The 26255-nt window shown below is 30.7% G+C and overlaps 1 protein-coding gene across 1 annotated transcript in view; it reads right to left on the reverse strand.

Moving 5' to 3' along the window:
• Stxbp5 (syntaxin binding protein 5) overlaps positions 1 to 26255 on the reverse strand; it is a 165875-nt gene that overhangs the window by 39506 nt on the left and 100114 nt on the right. The window contains exons 18-22 of the mRNA XM_077802187.1: positions 23740 to 23865; positions 21839 to 21990; positions 12869 to 12934; positions 8393 to 8452; positions 8244 to 8291 (exon numbers count right to left, since the gene is read on the reverse strand). Of these exons, the coding sequence (XP_077658313.1) occupies positions 8244 to 8291; positions 8393 to 8452; positions 12869 to 12934; positions 21839 to 21990; positions 23740 to 23865 (452 nt within the window). The remainder of the gene's footprint in view (positions 1 to 8243; positions 8292 to 8392; positions 8453 to 12868; positions 12935 to 21838; positions 21991 to 23739; positions 23866 to 26255) is intronic.

Below are 26255 nucleotides of genomic sequence, written 5' to 3' on the forward strand. Positions count from 1 at the left end.
TTATTTGTTATCTTACTGTCTAATTTTTTGAGTTCTTTGTATACTCTGGATATTAGGGCTCTATCTTAAGTGTGAGGAGTAAAAATTTGTTCCCAGGATGTAGGCTCCCTATTTACCTCTTTTATTGTTTCTCTTGCTGAGAAAAAACTTTTTAGTTTAAGTAAGTCCCATTTATTGATTCTTGTTATTAACTCTTGTGCTATGGGTGTCCTATTAAGGAATTTGGAGCCCGACCCCACAATATGTAGATCGGAGCCAACTTTTTCTTCTATCAGATGCAGAGTCTCTGATTTGATATCAAGCTCCTTGATCCATTTTGAGTTAACTTTAGTGCATGGCGAGAGAAAGGGATTCAGTTTCATTTTGTTGCATATGGATTTCCAGTTTTCCCAACACCATTTGTTGAAGATGCTATCCTTCCTCCATTGCATGCTTTTAGCCCCTTTATCAAATATAAGATAGTTGTAACTTTGTGGATTAGTCTCTGTGTCCTCTATTCTATACCACTGGTCCACTCGCCTGTTTTGGTACCAGTACCATGCTGTTTTTGTCACTACTGCTCTGTAATATAGTTTGCAGTCTGGTATCGCTATACCGCCTGATTCACACTTCCTGCTTAGAATTGCTTTTGCTATTCTGGGTCTTTTATTTTTCCATATGAATTTCATGATTGCTTTCTCTATTTCTACAAGAAATGCCATTGGGATTTTGATTGGCATTGCATTGAACCTATAGAGAACTTTTGGTAATATCACCATTTTGATAATGTTAGTTCTGCCTATCCATGAACAGGGTATATTTTTCCATCTTCTAAGATCTTCTTCTACTTCTCTCTTTAGGGTTCTGTAGTTTTCATTGTATAAATCTTTCACCTCTTTTGTTAGGTTGATTCCCAAGTATTTTATTTTTTTTGAGGATATTGTGAATGGAGTGTTTTTCCTCATTTCCGTTTCAGAAGTTTTGTCATTAATATACAGAAATGCCTTTGATTTATGTGTGTTGATTTTATATCCTGCCACTTTGCTGAATTCATTTATTAGTTCTAGTAGTTTCTTTGTAGACCGTTTTGGGTCTTCTAGGTATAGAATCATGTCGTTCGCAAATAGTGATAATTTAAGTTCTTCTTTTCCTGTTTTTATGCCTTTAATTTCTTTTGTCTGTCTAATTGCTCTGGCTAGTATTTCAAGGAATAAATTAAATAGAAGTGGTGAGAGAGGGCATCCCTTTCTTGTTCCAGATTTTAGAGGGAATGCCTTCAACTTTTCTCCATTTAGAATGATGTTAGCCTGAGGCTTAGCATAGATAGCTTTTACAATGTCAAGGTAAGTTCCTGTTATCCCTAGTTTTTCTAATGTTTTGAACATAACAGGATGCTGTACTTTGTCGAATGCTTTCTCTGCGTCTATCGAGATGATCATATGGTTCTTATCTTTAAGTCTATTGATGTGGTGAATAACATTTATTGATTTCCGTATATTGAACCATCCTTGCATCCCAGGGATGAATCCTACTTGATCATGGTGCACAATTTATTTGATGTGTTTTTGTATTCGATTTGCCAGAATTTTATTGAGGATTTTTGCATCTAGTTTCATTAGAGATATTGGTCTGTAGTTTTCTTTCTTTGAGGTGTCTTTGTCTGGTTTCGGAATCAGGGTGATGTTGGCCTCATAGAATGAATTTGGATGAGCTCCCTCTTTTTCTATTTCCTGAAATAACTTGAAAAGTATTGGTATTAATTCTTCTTTAAAGGTTTTGTAAAACTCCGCTGTATACCCATCGGGTCCTGGGCTTTTCTTGGTTGGTAGTCTTTTGATTGCTTCTTCAATTTCATCCATTGATATTGGTCTGTTCAAATTGTGTGTATCCTCCTGACTCAGTCTGGGCAAATCATATGACTTAAGAAATTTATCGATGTCTTCACTATCTTCTATTTTATTGGAATATAGGTTTTCAAAATAATTTCTAATTGTCTTCTGTATTTCTGTAGCATCTGTTGTGATATTGCCTTTTTCATCCCATATGTTAGTAATTTGAGTTCTCTCTCTTCTTCTCTTCATTAGGATGGCTGAAGGTCTGTCGATCTTATTTATTTTTTCAAAGAACCAACTTTTAGTTTTGTTAATTTTTTCAATAGTTTATTTTGTTTCAATTTCATTGATTTCTGCTCTGATTTTAATTATTTCTTGCCTTATGGTACATTTGCTGTTGGCAAACTAACTTTTGATATGAGATTTTCACTTATTAGAATAAAACAACATCACTCTTTTCACCAGAAGCAGAGATCCAATGATATTCTTTTCAAAGGGATAATGCTGTGGTGCACATGTATCCAATTAAGCAATCAGGATATCAAAAGGCCTAAAAATAAGCTTGTAGGATGGTAAGGGAGTTGTGGGGGAAAAGGACATCAAGAGGTAGAAGTCTTCTTACCACTTGCCTCACATTATTTTAATAGATAATAGAACTAATAATATCAGTGTCTATTTCCCATAATAGAAGATAAATCCAATGAGTTCAGAAATAGAATTGATTGCAAAACGTTGCACCTATGTACATGCCTAGCACTTTATGTATGTTCCATAAACACTGCAAGGAATAAATGAATAAATAAATGAAGAAAAATGGTCACTGACACCTTTATGTCTATGGAAAGAAACTACCTTTCTTCATACATGAAATAAAGAAAAATAAGTACAAATTAAATAGAAGTTTGCTAATCAAAAAGATGATTTTCAGAAATACTTAAGAAGACATATCTACTTTATGAAAAGGAGAAAAAATTTTAAAGAGGTAACAATACCTGTTTGGTAAAAAATAAGCTATTAACACTACTTTTCATTCTTGTAATCCTGGAGCTTTGTCAATATCTTTCCTATAATTTAATATCTACTGTATACCATATTTAATCTCTTTGTAACACCTCACAGAGAATGTTCTACAGAATAAAAAATATTATGTAACTCTTTAATATTAAGTACTAACATTCCAAGTATAAGGGCTGAATTGTGTCCCCCTCAAATTCTTATGTAGAAGCTCTCCTCAGAATGTGACTGCATTTAGAGGCTGGGTCTGTAAAGATGTCATCAAGTTAAAATAAAATTGCTAAATTGAACCCTAATCCAATTTGATAAATGTCCTTAAGAAAGGAAATCCTGGTATATAACAGACACCAGGGGCATAGGCACCACGTGAGAATACAATGAGAAGGCTGCTGACTATAAGAAGAAATGTCTCAGGAGAAACCAAGCCTGATGATACCTTGATCTTGGACTTCTAGCTCCCAAAACTGTGAGAAAATAAATTTCTGGAATTTAAGTCACCCATTCTTTGGGATTTTGCAATGGTAGTCCTAAAACAGTAACAAAATAAATAATGACAGAAAATAAACTGCCACATTTATAGTTTGGCTAAATGATAGCAGATAAAAATTTATTTTATCACTAATATTAATTCATTAATTTTGTTAGAAAGCAAACAGTAAATAAGTTCTAGAAAGATAACTGTACATTCTTATCATGTAAGATAGATCTACAGAGATAAGTGCATACATAGTAAATATCATAATATGAAACAAAAAGAATTGAGCATAATTTATTAAGAAATTTAACAGAAAATATGTTCAGAAATAATTAAAATCTGAATACAAATATGCCAATACTCTTCAGATTTTAGTCATCCTGAAAAAGAAAAAGGAGTCATTAGAGGAACTTTGATTTGTATAATAGTTTTAAAGACCTGCCTACAAAATGTATTTCTTGACCAATTAAGGGTAATAATTTTCTTTCAAATTCAGAAATATTAAAGTTACCTGTAAAAACAGTATCACTACACACTTTATTCATTGTCTCTTTCACGATGAGCTTCTATTCTTTTAATAGCTATTTTGTGGACTGAATATAAAGGTGAATTTCTATAAATTTGGCAGCCACATTTTGGGATAAATACTGGGAAATATAATGTTAAAATATCAGCACTATTCTGAGTTTTATAATGAATTAATTGGATAATCTAAAATAGTAATTAATGTACCCATACATTCTAAATGGGTCTCTCTGAGTTTATTTTTCAACTTATAAATATAAAAAAAATTAAGAAGAGAGTACCAGAAAAGTGACTATATAAGAAACAAAAACCAGAGGCTTGATTATGCAGTATGAAATATGGCTGAAGGGACATGCTCTCAAAGAACAAGAGTTAAAGTACTCACACTGGAGTTAAGAGTAGGTAGGTCATTACCAGAAGTAATATCAAAATTACATATCAAAATTATTTTGGATATGCCACTTCATTTCTCTCAGACTCAGTTTGCTTTCTTGAAAATTAAAGGGATTAGAAATGCTTTAAAACTGATTTAATGAGTTAGTGATTGAGAGTAAACTAATTAAAAAAAGGTGTTAGCTGAATTAGAACACTTTAATTTAAAAAAGGAATCATCAAGGCTCATGTAAAGAGAACTAACAACATTCAGACTAACGAACAATATCTTCATTTAAACTGACTTAAAATATTACTTTAGTTTTTGCTACGAAATTAATCATTACCTAAATAATTATGCTCTCAGAATTGGAGAGATAAAGGGGCCTTGTGGGTATAATCATCCCCGTATTAACAAGTATGAAAAATTATCTAGTACAGAGTCTAGAACTTTGGAGGCGCCCATTAAATGGAGCTATTATATCTATTTGTTTGGGCTTAAAACTTAAGTCACTATAATTTAGAATCCTTATTTATTACTTTCTAGTATTATTTTCCCCCTCATAGCATCATGTAATCAGCTGACTCAGTAATCATTCCTTCTACATGAAAATTAGTAATAAAAGGAACATGGGCCAGATTACAAGACTATGGAATTCAACTAGAAATCTGCTTTCAACATGAAACAGATTATAATAAAACAGAGTTAGTTAGTAATATTCAGAAAATTAATCATGTATTTCAAATATACCAAATGATGCTAAAATCTAGACCATATTTTATTCATAACAATATCATGAAAATTTTGATTAATTCTTTTTTTTATAAAAGTAAACAATTTAGAACTATTTTGATATTAACAAAATAAAAAGTTTTGCACAATTTCACTTTCACTTTTTATAAGATACAAAAGAACAGGTAAAAATTCATGAGCAGTTTTACTTTTTTAGTGATTTATGGAAATTGCTAACCATAGTGGTAATTTATATTTTACTAACAAAAATTAATTTTTTTTGCCTAAAAATAGGCAAAATAAATTACTATCTATGTAACTTTTCTTGTTGATGATATAATTATATTTTCATCTATGCTTTTGCTATAAAACTCAAAGGACTAAAATTTATTATCCCTTTATAGGCTGCTCTACTCAAGCTAGCAAAAGGAAGTCATCGTCAGACTCATTCACCTGATTTAGCATCAATCAGAAAACAATCTATGATTGCCAGGCCTTGGGTAGATGGGTTAGGGTATTTCACAGTTTGCTCTAGTTATCTTTCTTAAGTCTGGTCTTCTGAGGAAGGCAAACTTCTAAGCATTGTATATTATGAATGGGTAATGGATACCGAAGTGGATCCAAGATCTGATGCTAGCAAAGAACTTACTATGAACCATCTTTGTTCCAGCTTACCATGTAGACAGAGCAGGGCCATACCAGGTTATCTAATTATAAAACACATAATAGATTTATTTTTGAATTCTTGGAGCCTTAAATTATATTAACAGGTACTATAAGGGACTGTTGAAGAGGACAGTCTAGGGAGTTAGACTGCTTAGATGTAAATTCTGCTTTGTCATTTCCCAGCTGTATAACATATAGACAAATAACTTATATTTAGTTCCCTTGTTTGTAAAATAAGAAAGTAACAATAAATTGCTCCCTGAAATTACTGAGTGATTAAATGATAAATATTATTTTAAAAGGGCTGGTACAATGCCAGAAAAAATTATAATGACTAGGTACATAAAACAAAAACAAAAAACTATTTTCCTCATCTATCCACTGGCAGTGAGGAAAGAGAAGGAGCTGAATATCCAATTTGAGTTAAACTATGGAAGTGTAAATGGCATTCTGCACCATCAATGCCACACACAAAATCTCTCTCTCTGGTACCAGTGACAGTTACTTTCAAAGAACAGCCGAAAATAAGGGACAAAGCCATTCAATCAGCTACCCAAACAAGGTGGCTCTTTTTACCAATGTTCAATTTGGCATTTTTAGGTCTAATTCTTATGCTCTCCTTTATGAAGTCACTGTATAATTACTAAAACTATAAGTTAAGTGTTTGCATATTTAAGTAGAGAGAGGGGATACTTTTATGAGGTTCAGGGTACTTTTTAGCAAATATGGGACTGGGTGATGGAGAAATAGGGAGTTCAGAATGTTCAAGCATTCATAGTACTTTTGAAAACATAGTATCACAAAGAAAATTCCAGTCTTGAGACAGGGCCTCAGAATAGCTATGAATTTTCTTCCAATGTTTCCCCAATCATGTTTCAACAGCATATTTTATGCTAATTCTTATTACAAAAAAGTAGAAACAGCATTGATTAAAAAAAAAATTGAGGTATTCAGCTTTCCTATTAAATATCAACTTATGAGATTAAAAAAAAACCTTAAAGATTCCAACTGAAAACAAATAAAATTATATAAAATTAGGGATATAGCATTTTTAGCATACCTGTTCACTAACCTAATTTTAAAATAACTTAACATGTTTCCCAAAACGTATCGTTACAGAAACTTGCATGATAAAAAGAAAACTCAAAAATAATGTGAAAAGAAACCAAGAATGCTATCAAAAAACTATTCTTCCCTTAATGTTCTCAGCTGTAACAAATTTGTTACTGAAGTCTTTCAAATAGGCAAAACTCAAATATTCCAAGTTATATGTTCTATTTAAAACACAGGAAAAAAATGGGAATCTGGTTTATATATCTAAAAAAAAAAAAAGCAAATATAACCTCCAGAACTAAAAACCAGAGAAACTGAACAAATTCAATTATGCACCAAAGTTCTATTCATGTAAGATAAAATTCCTTGGTAATTTAATTCTAAAAATTGTTTAGTAAAATGTCTCTAGAAAAACCTTTTTAAATTTTTACATTATGTAATAATAAAACACCCTATAATGCATTCTTAAGATAGAATTTCCTAAAAAGGAAATCTGTTAAAAGGTATTATGCAATAGTGCTAGCACATAATTAAAGTGAATTATCTATTACCAACAGATTCATGAAAAATACGAAGAGGTAAATAATTTATCCCCCTTTGCCCAAGAATAAACCACCTTATTTAGAAAACGACCAGAGGGCTAATAGTCAGCCACCATTAATATGACTAAACAGGGTTCAATTTATAACATGCAGATAACATGGGTCTTATTTCTAAGAATTTTTGAAAATTTAAACATGTAGTAAACATTATCAGTTGAGGAAAAGCAAAGCTATTACAGCTGCCTAGAAATTTCTCTAATTTAACTAAAATCCAAAGAATATTAGTAGAGATCTTGGTGGGGGAAAATATATAATAATTGTATAATACCTTTATTTAAAATCAAAGATCAAATTTATGACCTATTTCTACAACTGTTTTTGCAGACTTTAAAACTCTCCAGAAAACATTAAAATTTTTGTGACCAAAAACCTCTAATTTTACTATGTCCCCTTAAATTTGATGGTATATTCTTTCCCGTCAGTTTAAAATTTTGAGAACTTTAGACTGAGTAATTTATTTCAAAGTATATCTACAAAAACAATCGAAAGGGGTAATACAAATACTTTTACTTGTAGTGGGGGAAGGGTAGAGGGGAACTAGAAAATTCTCATTTAAGAGTATAGGCTAAAAGAGTCAATCTTTAGAAACAACTTCCTTGAAATTTAGGGACTTGAAAATGTGAGGGAGATAAAGGCAAAACAAAATACCAATGAAACCATGAGAAAAAACTACTTCAAAACTTAACTCGAGAGTATAAAATCATGCTAATTATGGCATAAATTGAACCCTGCTTTATTTTAAAATAAAGCAAAAATAAAAATTATCAGAATAATTCACACTGTGAAAGAAAGAACTGTAGCCCCAATTTAACTGATTTTTAATAATTATTGCCCAAATGAGTTTAGAAGACACACAGCCCAAGAGATTATTATTTTGAATAGGAATAACAATTAATATATACAAAATGCAATGTATTGGATAATTTTCTGCTGCTGGGTTAGCATTGCATATAGCAAGGATTAGAAACAAAATAGAAATTTCTATTTCCTACCTATATCACTGGCTACCATCTTGGAAAACTTTCTGCTTTTGGTCTTCACTGAAAATAATATTTTGATATAAAATGTCAAAATCTACTCAAATTAAACTAAATGAATTAAACATAAATAAAAGAAAAGACTTAAAATAAAGATACTATACCCTTTTCTATAAAATTATTCACTTTTTGTTCTTCATCTGAATTGTGTGGTGATGAAGAACCTACACAAATAAAGACAATGGAAGGAACAGGCACATAGTCACAAACACTGAGTTGCACAAGAGAAAAGCACAAATGAAAAAAACTAGCAATCTCTAAAACAAGCTTTTATGTCTGTTATCACAGAAAGAGGACATTTATACAGTTAACTAGTCTGATAATACACTATAGCAATCATTAGTGCAAAATGTTTCATGGTGGGCTGCGTATATGTAAATATTAACTCTATAATCATTTTTCATTCAGTAACAACAATTTGGCAAAAATCTTGATTTTAGAGAATATATAAAGAAAGTATCACTTTTACAGATGTATTTTTTAATAGGCACATCTCAAATGATACCTCACCAATTAAAATTTTCACAATTTCCCCAGTTTTAAATCACTTTCCCTCTTCTGAATTCCCATAATTCTTTATCTACATATTTTTATATGATATTAATCATTTAACATCTTATATTTTAAATTTACAAACATAAGACCTTCTTCACTGAAGGGAAGTTTTAGAAACAGGCCCATATCTGACTCACTTTTGCAACCCCTTTGTCATCAATGGAGTGTTTTTCAATTAGGTATCTCTAAGTAAATATTTGCTGAATGAATGGAAAACAATTAGAGGTAAATATATACGTATCCTTCTGTGGCTTAAAATCATTCCCAGTAAAAGTTGTGAATCATAATGAATTAGGCCAAAATTTGATATCTGCCATTCCTCTTTTCCAAAACATACTTCCCTCCTTTGGTCAGGTGGCAAATATCCTTGACATTCTCTGCCCATGTAAACCTGCTAATACTGGCAGGACCCAATGACTTCTATAAGAGTCGTAAACATTATTTTTGCTAAATAGCATTTCTAAATCCTCGTATATTCCTTATAAAAAAATACCAAAAGTAACATTGAGCTCAGTGTCATTGTTAGGAACAGAAATAGGAATAGCTGTTTTTCACATACATATCATTCAGATTTAAAGCATATAATTGTCATGGTATATTACTTATATTTTAAAATAACACTGTCATTCTCTTATCTCTTATACCAAATAGCAACATAAATTTACAAACAATGTACTATTAATACTAGTTTTATTTGATACAAATCATTCACATGTAATAGCAGGATAACAACTAAATATGATAATTAAAATATTAAAATGTTTGATTTTTAAAAACATAAACAGGCAACATAGGCTTGAAATATAAATAAGACAAGCAGATTTAATTTTTTCCTTAACTAAAAATGTCTACTACTGAATGTCATAACCCTATGATAGCTTATTAAATGTTCCAAAATGGTATTCACTATATCCTACTTGAACAAATTTATTATAATTAAATACAAACATACAACAATATCTACAGCTTGTTTTTTCTATGGTACACAAAAACTTCTCAAGGCACCATTTCATATCATGGTACATGTGGCCCTTCAGTTGAAAATAACCTAACATTAAAAAAAAAGATAATATGATTTATGTATACATACACATATACACACACACATTCCCCTGCACACATTAACATGTACACACAGGTTAATACATTTCAAAGAAAAAAAATCTATCAATACTAACGTGCTAAATGAAACAATCTGAATTCTTTGAAATAAAGAACAAATTAAGTCCATTACCTTTATTTGCTTAGGGTGTATATGTTTCTTAAGCAGAATTAACTTTCTATTTCAGAGAGACCACTGTTTGTTTTTTAAAAATGAAAAAGTAAACTATATTTTTTTACTTGTACTTTCTCATGATGTTATGAAGAGAGTTTTCATACTAATTAACTAAACACTTAAAATCACAAACCCTGATTATGGGATTTAAAAGCCTTAAAAATATCTTTCTTCATTTATATGATTTAATTTTAAGTAAACCCATTGTTTTTGATAAAATGCACTATGGCTACTCTACATTTCCACTATACTCGTCCTTCTCTAAGTATTTATGAAAGACTTATTTTAACTTACAAACCTTTTATACATTTCTTCCTTTTCTATAAATACTTTAAAATTAATATTGGTTTTGACAATTTATAAAACATTCATTTATATCTTATCTCACTGTGAAAAGTATTTGAGGCTGGTAATTTAATTTCTAATTTTCAGCTCAGTATTTTTTTTCCCCCTTTTCAGTATGAGGGATTGAGCCCAGGGAATTTTTACCACTGAGCCACATCCCAGCCCTTTTAAGTTTTTTTTTTTTCCTAGAGACAGAATCTCATTAAGTTGCTGAGGCTAGCCCTGAACTTGGGATCCTCCTGCCTCAGCCTCCCAATTTGCTGACCATGCCCAGCTTAATTTTCATGTTTCTAATACCAAGACTTTCTAGTAGCTCTTTTGATTGACCTCAGGGGCCAGTAGAGAAAGTCTGTAAGAAGGGATAATATAGTGTCAAAAAAATGGCTTGGCAGAATCTCATTCTAGTTTCTATTGTATTGATTAGAATTCTTTAACTGATATCTGAAACATGTTTCAGGCCCAATTACTGCCGATGAAAGGTTAACTTTTTGAAAACCAATCTTTCCTTATATGTAGGAATGAATATAATCCATTTTTATATATTTTAGAACACAACCAAAGATTAAAATAAATAAATTAAGGCTTCTATTACTTATCAATGATTTTTTAAGGTTGCATTTCAAACTACACAATACTTAAATATTTAAGGTCATATGAATTTCTACATGTTAAAATTATAGTCTTTTCACATGGACCAAACCATGTTTGAATTTCTCTGGTTAGAGGAAAAGAGAAGTTAGAGATTTTTTACTTTTATGCACTTTTTACATTTATATACTTAAATTTCCTTACACATTAATCTATAATTATTCCTTGTTTGGTTATTCTAGACTGCTAGATGTACCTACTGTTTGAAAGTATGGCTTAGGACAAAAAGGAATATTAATTTATTTGAGCTGAATTTTGGCAACACAATTTTGATGATTGTTTAATATATTTAAATGTAACACATTATTTATATGTTACATATCCAAATTATCTACTTTTGATTTATATTTTTAATATTGTGACAATGGTATTTACACAGGCTTTGGAGAAGGTGAGAAAATTAGAACTATGCTGCATGTAGTTGAATGAAGAAGAGTAGTGATGAAAATATTATACTTCTAATTTCCAAATTAAAAAAAAAAAACTCTATGAGATAGAAACAATTACCCACTTCATAGTATTCATCTTAACTTTATTCTACTAAGGTTAAGACTTAATATTGGGTACCAATGTGATTCCTATGGATGTATATGTTTTATCAGTTTAATGAGTAAATATAAATACACAGTTTAAGGAATAAAAATGTATGACACATTTTAATTTTAAAAAATAAAAGATCAACTTGTGCAAAATCAGGAAAATGCAATTATAAAAATGAAATATTATAAAAGTTTTTACAGTCTTAGATCTAATAAAGGGCTAAACTGAAATGTGAGGGAGTAAAGTAAGATATCCTTCTCAATATTTCCCATTCTTACAATTATATCCAATGTAATAGAACCAGTTACAGAAGGATAAAAACTTGTCTGAAAACAGTTACTTATATTAAGATCAATCTTTCCAGTAGAACACCAATGAAAATTTCCACCCAGAATACTTAAATAACTGAGCAGTTAAAATTAAGAAGTCAACTTTATCAAAGATTAGCAGTTTCAATACACTAAAATAAAATAACAAATTCAAGATATCTTTAATCTTAAGGGACCTCAAAATATACTAAAAATAATGTTCCTTAGAAATATTAATATATACAAACGTCACATAAAGACCCATTTGTAGATAAGAAATGTGAACTGCTTTAATAAAACTGTAAATAGATCAGAAGTTATGTTGGTCAAAAACAAAATCAAATCTAGTTTACAATTATTCTAATCATTCACAGTCATCACTAATTGTAAGTATCAAAAGTCTTTGATAATATTTAGGAATGGGCATGTAGCTCAATGACAGAGTGCTTGTCTAGCATGTATAAGACCTTGGGTTTGATCCTCAGCACTGCAAAAACAAGAAAAACAAAAAGCAAAACACCCACACCCAATAACAACAACAAAAATAACAACACTTTTCATTACATTTAAAAGGATATTACTCAAGGAATCCAGAGAAGCATATTACATTATTAATTTTTCATTGATCATACTCTGTTCTTCAAAATAATGCCAAAAGTGCCTAGAGGCACCAAAAATCAATCAATCTATCTATCTATCTTATCTTTCTCTAAAAGTATAATAGTATAATAGAAGGTAAAAACTATGGATATTATATGGTAGTATTTGTATTTCTTTTTACTTAATCCAATACATGACTAGTATCTTTTAGGTATATTTTAAAGTATTTATCTATAAAACAATATACTGATATATTGTCTTACTTTATATAAAATCATAATTATTAATACAATAAAAAGACAAATTACCAGAAGTTGGAGATTTGCAGCGATCCTCTGGGACTACAATCCCTTCATTAATATCACATAGACCTGCTAAAAAAAAGAAATCACACCACAAATTTATTTAAGTAGGCTTGTCATCTATTTATAGGATAGATTTCACTATCTATTGAAAAGAACTTGGTAGTACAATTAACAGATTATCAGTAGTGATACTATGCTTATAAAGTTTCAAATAGAAACATTTTGATATAACTTATCTCAAAATAATATAATAGCCTTCAATTAAACAAATAAAAATATAGTTTTTTTTTTTGTAAACAGAGTTTCCAATTGAGATAATCTGATATTCTTAAAGGACAATAGACATAATGTAAGGCTTTCTTTAAAATCTGAGATGTGGGAGCATATAATTCTTTTTTAATTCCTCAAGGGAGAATATATACATATCAAATAAGTTTGATAATTTTTACATCGTAAGGACCCTCAAACCTAAATATGGTTTCCACTAGGTATGTCTTAAACACTTTATTTAAATATTTCTGAATGATAAATAAGAAAATATATCTCTAAATTTGCTATATTAAAAATATTGCACATCATTTATCCTGAAGAGAAAAATCTCTTAAAAATGGTAATATCAGCTTTTAAAAACCTTTAACAAAATACTTTCTTTTCAGATATATATAAACTTTACCAGTCATCTATTTTATAGAATGGCTTAAATTCTTAGTAGAAAGATTAGCAAGGTATTTTATGCTATAGACAAGAACTATTCTGTACCATTAGTCTACCGGTCTATTTTGGTACCAATACCATACCATTTTTGTTACTATTGCTCTGTAGTATAGTTTAAGGACTAGTATACTCATGCTACCTGCTTCACTCTTCCTGCTAAAGTTTGCTTTAGCTATTCTAGGTCTCTTGGTTTTCCAGATGAATTTCATGATTGCTTTTTCTATTTCTATGAGAAATGTGATTGGGATTTTGATCAGAATTGCATTAAATCTGTATAGTACTTTTGGAAGTATGGTCATTGTGATTATATTAATTCTGCCTATCCAAGAGCAAGGTAGATCTTTCCATCTTCTAAGGTCTCTTTGATTTCTTTATTTTAGGGTTCTGTAATTTCCATTATATAGATTTTCACCTCTTTCATTAAGTGGATTCCCAAGTATTTTTTGTTGAGGCTACTGTAAATGAAAAAATGTTAATCATCACTAGCAATTAGAGAAATGCAAATCAAAACTACTTTAAGATTTCATTTTACTCCAGTCAGAACAGCAGGTATTATGAAGACAACAATAAGTGTTGGTGAGGATGTGTGGAAAAAGGTACACTCATACACTGCTGGTGGGACTGCAAATCGGTGCAACCAATATGGAAAGCAGTATGCAGATTCTTGGAAATTGGATATGGAACCACCATTTGACCCAGCTATCTTTCTTGGTCTATACCCAAAGGATTAAAAACAGGGACACAGCCACATCAATGATTATAGCAGCACAATTCACAATAGCTAAACTGTGGAACCATCCTAGATGCCCTTCAATAGATGAATGGATAACAAAAATGTGGAATAAATACACAATGGAATATTACTCGGCAATAAAAGAAAATAAAATCATGGCATTTGCAGGTAAATGAATGGAGTTAGTGAAGATAATGCTAAGTGAAGTTAGCCAAACCAAAAAAACCAAATGCCAAATGTTTTCTCTGATATAAGGATGCTGATTCATAGTGGGGTAGGGAGAGGGAGCATGGGAAGAATAGACAAACTCTAGATAGGGCAGAGGGGTTAAACGGGAAGAGAGGGGGGTAGGGGGTTAGAAATGCTGGTGGAATGTGATGCACATTATTATCCAAAGTACATGTATGAAGACACGAATTGGTGTGAATATACTTTGTATATAACCAGAGATATGAAAAACTGTGCTCTATATGTATAATAAGAATTGTAATGCATTCCACTGTCATATATAAATAAAAATAATAATAAAAAAGATAACAACTAAAAGGTATGGTAAAATACAAGATAAAAAAGAAGTATGAACTTGTCTTATGACTGAAATGAAAAAAAATTCCAGCAAATCATTTAATCACTTATATATGAAAACATATCAGGAGTTTGGAGGAGCTGGGCAAGAGAAAAGGGGCTTCGTTAGGCCACAGAAGTTGGGGGTCACATCAACCCATGGATATGTATAACTCGTATCTTTTACATTACTTTGGTAAAAGACATGATGTTATAATCTCTATAGTCTCTTAAAAAATGTTTAGGGCAACATTTTCATAGAATACCAAGTTCTGAATTGGGTTTATAACAAGTGTTTTCCAGTCTGAATTATATATTATTTGTTTTCATTAGGTATCTAAATACAAACTAAATGCTAGTTGGCCTCCCACAACATGTAATAGATTTCACTTAATATTTTTTAAAATAGTTTGCTTATCTAATCTTTTTTTTGAAAGAACACTTAAGATAGCAGGTATCTAAACGGTAGTGATAATATACTCTGTAGTGATTACAATGTACCTAGGAATTAATATTCATAAATAACACACAGAGAATTTTTGTCAATAATATACTAAATGTACTATATAAATCATATGAAATACTACAAAATGTACCATATGATATGGTTATCATTCTTAAAATCATCCAAAAAGAAACATTTAGGAAGCTGTATTTAATGGTCAATGTAATAAATAAAGGAATTTTTAATCTGAGGTAACCAGATAAAACTCAGACTTAATTTAAATATAAAATGTATTACAATGACCATTAAATCAGTTAAAAACCCCATTCAATGCCTTCTGTCTCACTAAGAATAAAAGTCAAAGTCCAACTGTATATGGCCGGTTTATGTGTACAATCCCATGGTGTATGATATTCTCTCATTTCTCTGATGTTATTTTCTGTCTCCCTTCACCTACTTTCCCATCACTCTTACTCTCTCTACTTCTACATACCAAGTCCACATTGTCCTTTGAATTCCACATATATACAACTTCAGAGCAATTTCTATTTGCTGTACATTTTAAATCTTCATTCCAAAGTTACCCAGTAACTCATCTTAAATTTAATACCCTCATCTATTTCAAATCTCCATTCATTTATTTATTTTCCCCTTGGCATTATTATGTAACCTACTACATACTACTTACCTTCTTATTGCCTGCATTTTTCTCTAGGATGTGAGTTCCTCGAGGACAGAGGATTTTGTCTGTTTTTTTTTCTATAATGGTGCATGGTATGTGGTAGGTACTCAAATGTCATTAAATAATTGAGTGAATACATGTAAAAGAATTTCACAGTATATAATTTAAATCAACTATTCTGTTACTGACAGGATGCTTTTAACAAACATTCCTACTAGTAGTTTTCAAAATGTACAGCAAATGTACAGCAGCCCCCTTAGCTAGCTGTTCATATCCAGCACTGGCTGATCGCTTACTACATGGCAGATTCTTTTCTAAGTTCTTAACTCATTTAACCCTTCCAGAAATCAATAAGGAAGAGTATATTACCCTCATTTTACATAAGAAAAAGCTGAAGCACTGAGTGTTTAAGGTATCTAACACAGGGATGAAAACTTAGATAGATACCTAAGACTCGGAGTATTAATTTTAAATATTCTATAGTCTCACTTTAGTGTATTCAGTAGTTTTGTCACATTGGCACATATTAAGTTGTATTCAGTAGATGTAAAACAACCACTTGAGCGTGAACAGTTACAGTCACAAGATTAGATACATGACCTATTCCACTTCATTATATTAAATTTATAAGACAGTGATTCATCTCTATTTTACAACTGAGGACACAGAGCCTCAGAAGTATCTTTTCTAGTATCTTACACTTAAAACAAGGACTCAGATTTAGATTCAGCTTTGCCTAACTAAACTAAAAAAATCTTCCACTATTTTTCACAAAAGAGCTAGTTTTCAGCTAGTTTTCTCTGTTCTGTACATATACAGTCAATTTTAATATATTACACAATGTTATTAACATTTATTTACTGATAAATTTCATTTCTTTGGTTTAAGTTTACTGTTTCTACCTATAAATAACTTTTTTAATCCATTCTGCCATCAAATTCAAGAGTTACCCTTTAAATAGTAGTAAGCACATCTCTTTCAAATGTTTAGATAGGAAGCTTGACTTACTATTTATAAAATTCAATTATCAAGTATTATTCAACATAATGTATTTATTATCTGAGACGGACAGACAGACACATACACACACACACACACACACACACACACACACACACACAACAAAGTTAATGTTAGACCACAAACTGACCCAGTAGATAACCATTATTTAACCTGAGGGTGATGGCAAGCATTTTCTATAAACGTGCAGACAGTAAATAGTTTAGGCTTTTCAATCTAAAATCTCTATTGAAACTACTCAACTCTAATGCTGTAGCCCAAATAGCCACAGATAACACATAAATTAACATGGCTCTGTTCCAATAAAACTATATTTAAAATCTCAGGCAGTGTGTCAGATTTGTCCTGCAGATAGTATTTTGCTGACTCATGGTATAATCAGTCTTGGAATTGTGTACAAGGTATTTACCACCTGTTTGATTCATAAAAGTATCACAGAATTTCTTATCAAATACTTAATTAACTTCAGGAACTATTATGTCGACAAGCTGCCATAGCCATTAATGTAATTTACCAGATTAAAAAAAAAAGTGATTTTGCTACAACTTACTTTTAGTGAATGTCTACTGATTTTTATTGATCACCTCTACTTTTTATATGTATACAAGGTGTCAGTTACATAGCAGCTTATGCTAGCATTCTGATATATTTGTAAATCAAATTAACTGATTTATAAAAATATACACAGTTGAGGGTATCTTTCAAATTCATGATTTTCCTTGATATCCTTTTATTATTGCTTAGTCTGTCTTACTTACATAAATTAGATTAGGCTTTAATTTCTGTTAGTGTTCATATTTTCCAAAAAGTATAATTAATTTTAGCAGGGAGCTGTGAAACAAAGTTATTTAGTTCAACCTTTTGTTTTTTTAAGTTTACTTCAGTTTTTATTTATCATTTTATTTGTTCTTTTTAGATCATCCCTAAATCATAGTTCTAATCTTTCCATCCATCACCATGTTTTTATGTGAACAATGCTTTGTTATATTTCCCATTATTTGGAAATCAGTCTTATAATTTGAGACAAAACTTACTAATCTGTGCAATATTTTATACATTATTGGATGTGTCCCTTATTTCATGTATACATACACACAACAGTAGTCCCTCTTTACCCACTGTCTAGGGTATCAGTTACTTGTGGTCAATTGCAATCTGAAAAATTACATGAAAAATTCTAAAAATAACTCATAAATTTTAAAAGAGGTGCTGTTATGAGGAGCATAATGAAATATTACACTGTCCTGCCCAGATTTTTGTGAATCATTATGCCAGAATAATATATATGCTATCTGCTAGTCAGTCACTTCACAGCTCTCTCTGCTATCATATTTGCTACCTCAGTATCACTGTACTTGTGGCCAAATAATTTGCAAGAATAGTGATTCCAATTTGCCAAAGAAAAGCCACAAAGTGTTTATTTTAAGTATATATTATCACAAGAAAAAGGATGAGAAAATACAATAAGGTATTTTGAACGAAAGCATACACACATAACTTAATCCAGTATATTGTTAGAGTCATTTCTTTAAGTATTAGTTGTTGATAATCTCTTTCCATGCCTAATTTCTAAATTGAACTTCATCACAGGTGAACAATCCATGGTTTGAGGTATCCTTCAGGGATTTTGGAATGTGTCATTGGCAGATAAGTGGGACCACTGTGTATTTTTTCATTCTCTCTCTCTCTCTCCCTCTCATACAAACACACACACACACACACACACACACACACACACAGAGAGAGAGAGAGAGAGAGAGAGAGAGAGAGAGAGAGAGAGAGAATTTTCAAGCAGTAGTACTGGGCACTATAGCTATTTCTCCTATTCTATCTTACTAAAAATACTGAAGTCTTGAAAATAATTTCAACTGTAACAAAAACAAAACAACAAAAAACCCTTTAGTTTTAGAGCCTTCTACCTACAGATTTTGAAAAAATTCTTTGCAAAATACAGATACAGATTTTTGTTTCTAAGATAACTGACTTCAGAGAGTAAGACCAAACACTTCTCCCCAAGTGTCTATTACTTCCACATTATTAAACAGATTTGATTTGGACTAAAGAAACATATTCAGAAGAAAAATTTCCCTAGTGTCCTTCAGTTTCTGAATGGTAAATGAGCAATTAAAGAAGACAAATATAAACCTATTTTCCAGTTTTAGTAGAATCAGAATTTTAGCAGACATACGAGTAACTGAAATATATAAATTGTTCCTATGTCTATTTTATAATTTCTACCATGAAAACACAGTTGATATTTTAGTCAGTAGTTCAACTGTATTGTATTATAGCTATAACACATTCAAACTTAAGTAGTAATGTTTTGTCTTATAAAATAAATTCACTGACACTAGATTCCTAATGAAAATACAGCAGTACATATTAGCAACAAAAAGTGTCTTCACCCAGATCTATTAAAAATAGATTGAAGGGTAGCTGTGGTGGCACATGCTTGTAATCCTAACTACCTGGAAGAGTGAGCCAGAAGATTGCAAGTTAAAGGCCAGCCTCTGCAAATAATAAGAGATTCTGTTTTAAAATAAAATTTAAAAAATTATAAGGGTTGGGGATGGGTTCAGTGGTAAAGTGTCCCTGGGTTCAATCCCAGTGCCAAAAATAAATAAATAAATAAATAAATAAATAACTGACTATCACAAAATTAAAAAAAATAGATTGAAAAACAATTTGATACCACTTTGGCTAAACCTCAAGAAATATTAAGCTACATTTAATAAGAATGTTATTTTTTTAATATCAGTGCAAAGAATATTAGTACAAATTACTCTATAGTTAACTTTATTTGAAAAATAAATAAAAACCTTTTGGAATTAGGGGTACAAATATCTTATAATGTTATTAAATCATATTTTGAAATAATTCTTTAAATCTTTATTGAAAAAAACCCTAATTATTGATAAAATGGGGTATAATAAAAATGGGTAAATGTCTTAAAATTAATCAGGAAAAACTCAAATAGTTTTCCTATTCCTAACACCAAATTGAATATGAAATAAAGTAAATAATAAGTAATATTATGGAGTTTACTAGAGAATAAAGCAGAATGTAGTGAAATTTAACAATATTTAATTGCAGGGTGAAAGTGTTATTCTTAAAAATCAACTTAGGGTTAATTATCAGTAATTTTATCTAAACTACTATAGGGTCTAAAGAACAAAAGAAATTAATTTTAGGACTAGTAAAATTTTTATCTGAGGTTTATAAAGAATCATAATTTATAAATTAAAGAATTATAATTTATAAATTAAAGTTTTTATCTTCCAGAAAAACTTCTGTGATGGTAATGTTCTAACCTTGTAACATTTAATATTATTTTCTCTGCTTTGTCCATTGGATTTAAACATAGCATTTAAATAGCTGTTTTCATATATATTTTATTGAAGTGAACTAAGTAATAATACAGTGCTTTTGATAAAAAATGTTTTAAGAGACTCTTAAAAATAAATGAATTTAAAACAAACAAACAACGATTTTACAAAGAACAGACATGCCAAGACAAATAACTTACTTAAAAAAGAAGAACGGAGCTTTTTCACAGACTCAGAATATAAGCTAGAAACACCGCACATGCAAGAAGTCACAATCAGCATACCTTAATGAAGCAAGAAAAAAGGGAAGGGGAAAAAAATAGGAGACAGAGATACTAGAATGGCATGGTTTAAACAGCAATCTCTGCTGAAGATTGTACATGACAAAATGATTGCACTCAGAAACGTGGAATAAAAAAAAAAAAACACAAAACTTAAAAAGAGAAATTAACCATCAAGCTAAAATGATAGAAAGTCTATATCCCTCACCGATGCCCCTTTTTTATACACAGTAAAATTGGCAGTTTTAGTTGAATCATGTAATGAGAACAACTAAAAAAAAAAAATCAGGGAGAGCTTTATCTATTATTTTATTTTTAAATTTTTATGTTGATGGAGATTAAGCTTAGGCAAGTGTTCTACCTGGAGTTATACCACTAGCTCAGGGAGAATTTGAATTCAGGATTGAGTTAGGAAGTAAAGACCAGAGTTTCTCAAATTGTACTCCAGTGCATAGAGGTATTCTGCAAATGAGTAAACATGCCTCAAAAAGAATTCTTCTCAATCCCTGGTCTTGTAGACAGGCCTAGAATAATCTGAAGCCTACAGGCCAATTATTGCTGAAAGTCTCAATAGTATATCCTGTGTACCATATATTGAATGCCATTTACTGTGTGTTATGAAGTTAAAAAAGGCAAGAAGTACTGAATAGTTAACTATACATATGTTCTATGAGACATTAGTGTCAAAAATCTACAAAGCACAAAAGAATGCTATAAAGAATTCTAAACAAATCTGGACTTGTACTAAATCAAAATTATTTGAGAATTTTCTGTTTTTTAGAATCCAAATCACTTTTAAATCCATCTATTTTTTTTCACATGAAAAGGATTCCTTTCAATTAAATAAGTAAAACAATAAATTACTACTCAAACAGAGACCAAACAACAAAAGGGACAAAATTTCAAAATTAATTTTTTTCCTACAATAATGAGACAGATATTTCTGTTATTATAATCTAGCGGAAGAAGTCGGTAATTCTTTTGCAACATTAAATAAAATAAATAAAAAAATAAAATCCTAGCACATTAAAAGCAAAAGCAAAACCTAATGACAATACAAAACCAAAGTAGCACTGATGCCTTTCGTCTTTTTATACAGATAATCTAAATCAGATAAACTACATACCTCAGAGAAGTGGTTCTATTTACAAAACTAAGCCAACATTTATACAAATCCTAAAGCTAGGACTTTTTTCTTTTCTTTTTACCTCCTGAAGGTTGTCGAGATTTACGAGGAGATCGAGGTTCTCTCCGATAAGGATCATTAGAGCCATATAATTCTATGGTGCCCAGATTGAGCAGTACTGCTTTCTGGAGGTAGTCAATCATAGCAATGCCATTACAGTTGCCAAAAACCACCCTGGAAATAGAAAAAGAGTAAACACTTTAGCACAAAAAAATTACTTACAATAAAACGTACTGTCGTCTATAAGGTTGAAGAAGGAAGAATAATGGGTCTTTCAGAAAATTCTTCTTTGAAACAAAAGAAAGCTGTGGATATAGAAATACAGGTTACATGTGCCTTCTCTTGAAAATTGTTCATATCTTCTGTAGACATTCATCATCCAATATCATTAGATCAATTATCAATATCATTTATGAAAAATATTTGGCACAAGAGTTGAAATTTATTCAGAGATACAAACTTCCCATATGAGGCAATATTAACACCTATTTTTTTTTTGCCTTGAGAGTATTCTGAAGCCCTTGGAGGAGACATCTCCTTCTCCTAGGAAAGCAGGGGACTTCACAGTGGGTAAAAAGTTTTGGTAATTCTCTGTAGTCAAGAATAAAAAACAGATAGCATTAAGTCTTATAAGACTCCCTCTCAGGGTGTTCAAAATGCTTTCTCAATTATGTCAATAACTACAAACCAATCAACTATGAATAAAGGATCACTATTTTTTTAAAGATATCTTAAGTCAGAAGTTGAAAGCTGTCATGTATAGAAGAGTTACATAAGTAGCATAAGAGGATGGGTAAATCCATGGTGACTGATGACTATATGATGCACCTAAAGAAGAAAAACTCCAACTTGAGTCAATTGACTAATGTTGTGCGTGAGTGTACACAGTGGCCAGATAATTAGACTTCTCAGTTGAAGTTTTAAATATGGATTTACAAATTATACAGGCTTGGCAACTAATTCAAAATTTAAAAATACACAGAAAGTGCCAAACAAAACATAACTATTAGTGCAGGGAGATGTGTAATCAATCGATTTGCAACTTCCTTTGAAACTTGCTATTCTTTTTTTATTCCTTGTTTTTTCACTCTTTGGTTGTGGGCAATAAAGATTTAAAAGAAGGAGGTTTGTGCTCTTACATTTATGACAACAAATTCAAGATACCACAGAATACTATCTCAGACTATAGCTAATTTAGTTGAATGTACAATTATAAGAAATAGAAAAGATGGTGGTGGCTACTAAGATCAAAAAAGATGAATGAGTCCCTAGGGTAACACATAGGAAAAAGACAGTAACCTGCATGTGATAAACAGTTCTGGGACTGAATAGTTAGTTACAAGTTTCTTATACTACAGTGTTTTGAAACAAATGAAAAAAACATATGCTTTATAAACCTATCATATTGTAAATAAAAATTACATATAATAATTCACACTAATTAATACTTGAAAGCATGAAATGGTAAATAAAACAAACACGTGTAGTATAGATGAACAATTTACTAAGCTATTCCAATGCCTTTCGAATTTATGAAGCTTAATTTTGGAAGTAGAAGCAGCAAATGACATAGCTATGGTTGATATTTATAAAATCAGTTTATAACATAATTTTGTCAGTTCATAAAATTATTATTTTTAGGAGCATATATAGGAGATGATTTATTGACCTTAAAGCTGTATCTCAAATAATTCATTGGTCCATGAGATATTTACTTTATATAGGAAGCAGAGTATATATACCCAGGGTAAATTATCCAGAACAAAATTATGTTCCAAATAAACATTGAGCTTAGTTTGAAATTAAAGTTATATAACAACATTTTAAGTGACAATAAAATAAAGATAGCCCTTTCTATTTTAAAAAATAAAATGGTGTATGGAATACTATGGAAAGACTGAGAAAAGCATATCTTATACTTACAGTCCATAGGAAGAATTGACTGCCAGGCTGGTTATTTGTTGTGGTGGTTCTCCACCCACCCATACCAACTGAATAACTAGTTCTGTCTGATAACCTGGTGATTGTTTAAGTGGTGAGTTTTTAACTCTGGAAAAAAAGGGAAAACATATTACCTATTAAGCACATTTTCAATTAACTTACTACCCTACATAATTCTAAAGCCATATATAAATAGTCATACAAAAACAACTACATATGAAACTATACTAATTTTTAAATGTAAAAATGAGAGTCCTGTCCTCTAGGAGCATTTAATCCAGTTGGAGAGACTAAACATGTACATAAATAACAACAATTAGAAATTATATGTAAACTCCACACATAAAGTTAGGGAGGATGGCAGGGATCAAAGCGAAAGAGAGAAAAGGAGGGGGAGGCAGGAAAGAGAGGGAGGGAGAGAAGAGTTTCAGGGAAGGGTGGGGACATGGATGAGGAGAAGCAGCAATGCAGAACTTAATAGGGAAAAACTACAAATTCAAAAGGTCGACTTAAAACTTAAATGTTTTCCCTAAATGAAAACTGGCAAAAACATATAAGAACAAGTTAAAAGCAAATGTGATCTATTTATTTGTGTGAATATTTTTACTACAAAAAAAAAAAAACAAATTCTTTGACTGTGAGGTGATAGTACTTTCTGATTGCACAGACTTTGCTGATTAGTGCTAATATTACTCTTGCAAAGCATATGCCTACAAGATAAAGAACTACAAAACTCATATTTAAAGATTAATAAGTGTAAATTTGGTTACACTGGTAGATGTGTGCAGTAATTTAGAAAACAGTACTGTAAGAGAGATAAGGGTTAGACTTCAGAGGGTCGTAAGTGTTACCACTTTGATGGTTTGATGTTGTTGAAAAGTTTTGAGTCCTGGCTCTTAAACTTATCAGCTGCTTCTCATCTAGAAAGTGCAAAGAGTACTACATAATCATGGTCTAAAGAAACTGAGTGCTTATAAAAGCATTTTGTAGAAGGTCAAATTACATAAAGTATTTTCATTACTAAAAAGTTAAAAGCCAATGTTAGCTTATAAAAATATTTCAGGAAGATTAAACTGTTAGACATATGCACGGTGGAGTGGAACAGGGATATTAATTAGGAAACTGATTTTTCTGATGTGAAACAATTCTAAAAAAGATAGCTGAAATACACTTTTAAATAAGAACAAGGTTTTTAAGTTTCAGGAAGACAGAAAACTTGCAGCTATTTTTAATACTCTGGTACAAAGGAAGTATTTAATATTTACTGAACACATGAATGAACTGAAGACTGATTAGAGGTAGGGCAAAAGAGGAAAAGAAGTTAATGATTCTATGATCAAATATAAATAAATACAGATATCAAGATGAAGAGGTAGTTTTAGGGTACTATGGAGTTTTAAGTTTGAGGTGAAGGTAGGAACCTACAAGTGAAACATTCAGCAGGCCACTAAATGTATTCCCAAATCTCACCAATAATAAGTTCATGTTAAACTTATGTTGGTTAAACTTTTGTGATAAGCATCTGAAGAAAAGGTTGTTAAGAACATGAGACTTTTTGAGGACTAAATATTTTGACACAACACCTGTCATACCTGTATCAGCAAACTTCAGGTGGAATTGAAAAACATACTTTGAAACCTCATCTTCTGATGACGTTTATTAGCTAAGGTAGGCTGTCCAGACTTCAGGGAAAATGTGAATTGTTGATGCTACTCTAAGATGAATTGAGCTACAGTCACTTTTTGTTGTGCAAGGTTTGCTAGCAATGCAGTCAGAACTATACTCTGGTTTATATGGAATTTCTAATTCTTTTCAGAGAAATACCCACTGATTAGCTACAGCTGTTGCTCTTAAGTGAGAAGTAATAACTGAGGCATTTCCTTTCTACTCAGAGACAGCTTTGATATAGCCACAGACTCAGAGTTGGAGTGGGCTGTTTTTTCCTTAAATGAACTAGAATAGAAGATAAACTTGAAAAGTGCTTCCATTCCAGCAGATAAACTGCACATGTCAGATTAGGTTCTCATGAGCAGAAACAGGCCTTCTAGGATTAATTTTTGAAATGCATGTAAAGGCACATTTAAGACTTTTAAGTGATCAGGACACATAACTCACAGAATTTTCATTTTAGTTAAGAGAAACAAAAAGTTCTTTAAAAAAAAAAAAGAATTCAAAACTAATGCAAAATCCTCCCCCCATTAGAAATGTCATAATATATTTTTAAAATAGAAAATTGATTTTTATATTTGATGTCTACGATGGTGCACAGGCGAGTTATCATTTTAACATTATTAGTATATTTGTTTACTTGTAAAAGACAAGCTGTTGAATCTTTATTTAAAAATCCTCTATTATTTGTACAAATATATTTTAAATGTTAAAATGGTGTTGAGATCTCACAGTTTCAAAATGCTCTTTGTAAAATGACACATAAAATACCTAAATGAAAACATAAAATACCTAAATACAAACTAAATGTTATTGGCAAAAGTAACAAA

Source organism: Urocitellus parryii, chromosome 8 (assembly GCF_045843805.1).
Source record: "Urocitellus parryii isolate mUroPar1 chromosome 8, mUroPar1.hap1, whole genome shotgun sequence".
NCBI classification, from domain to species: Eukaryota; Metazoa; Chordata; class Mammalia; order Rodentia; family Sciuridae; genus Urocitellus; species Urocitellus parryii.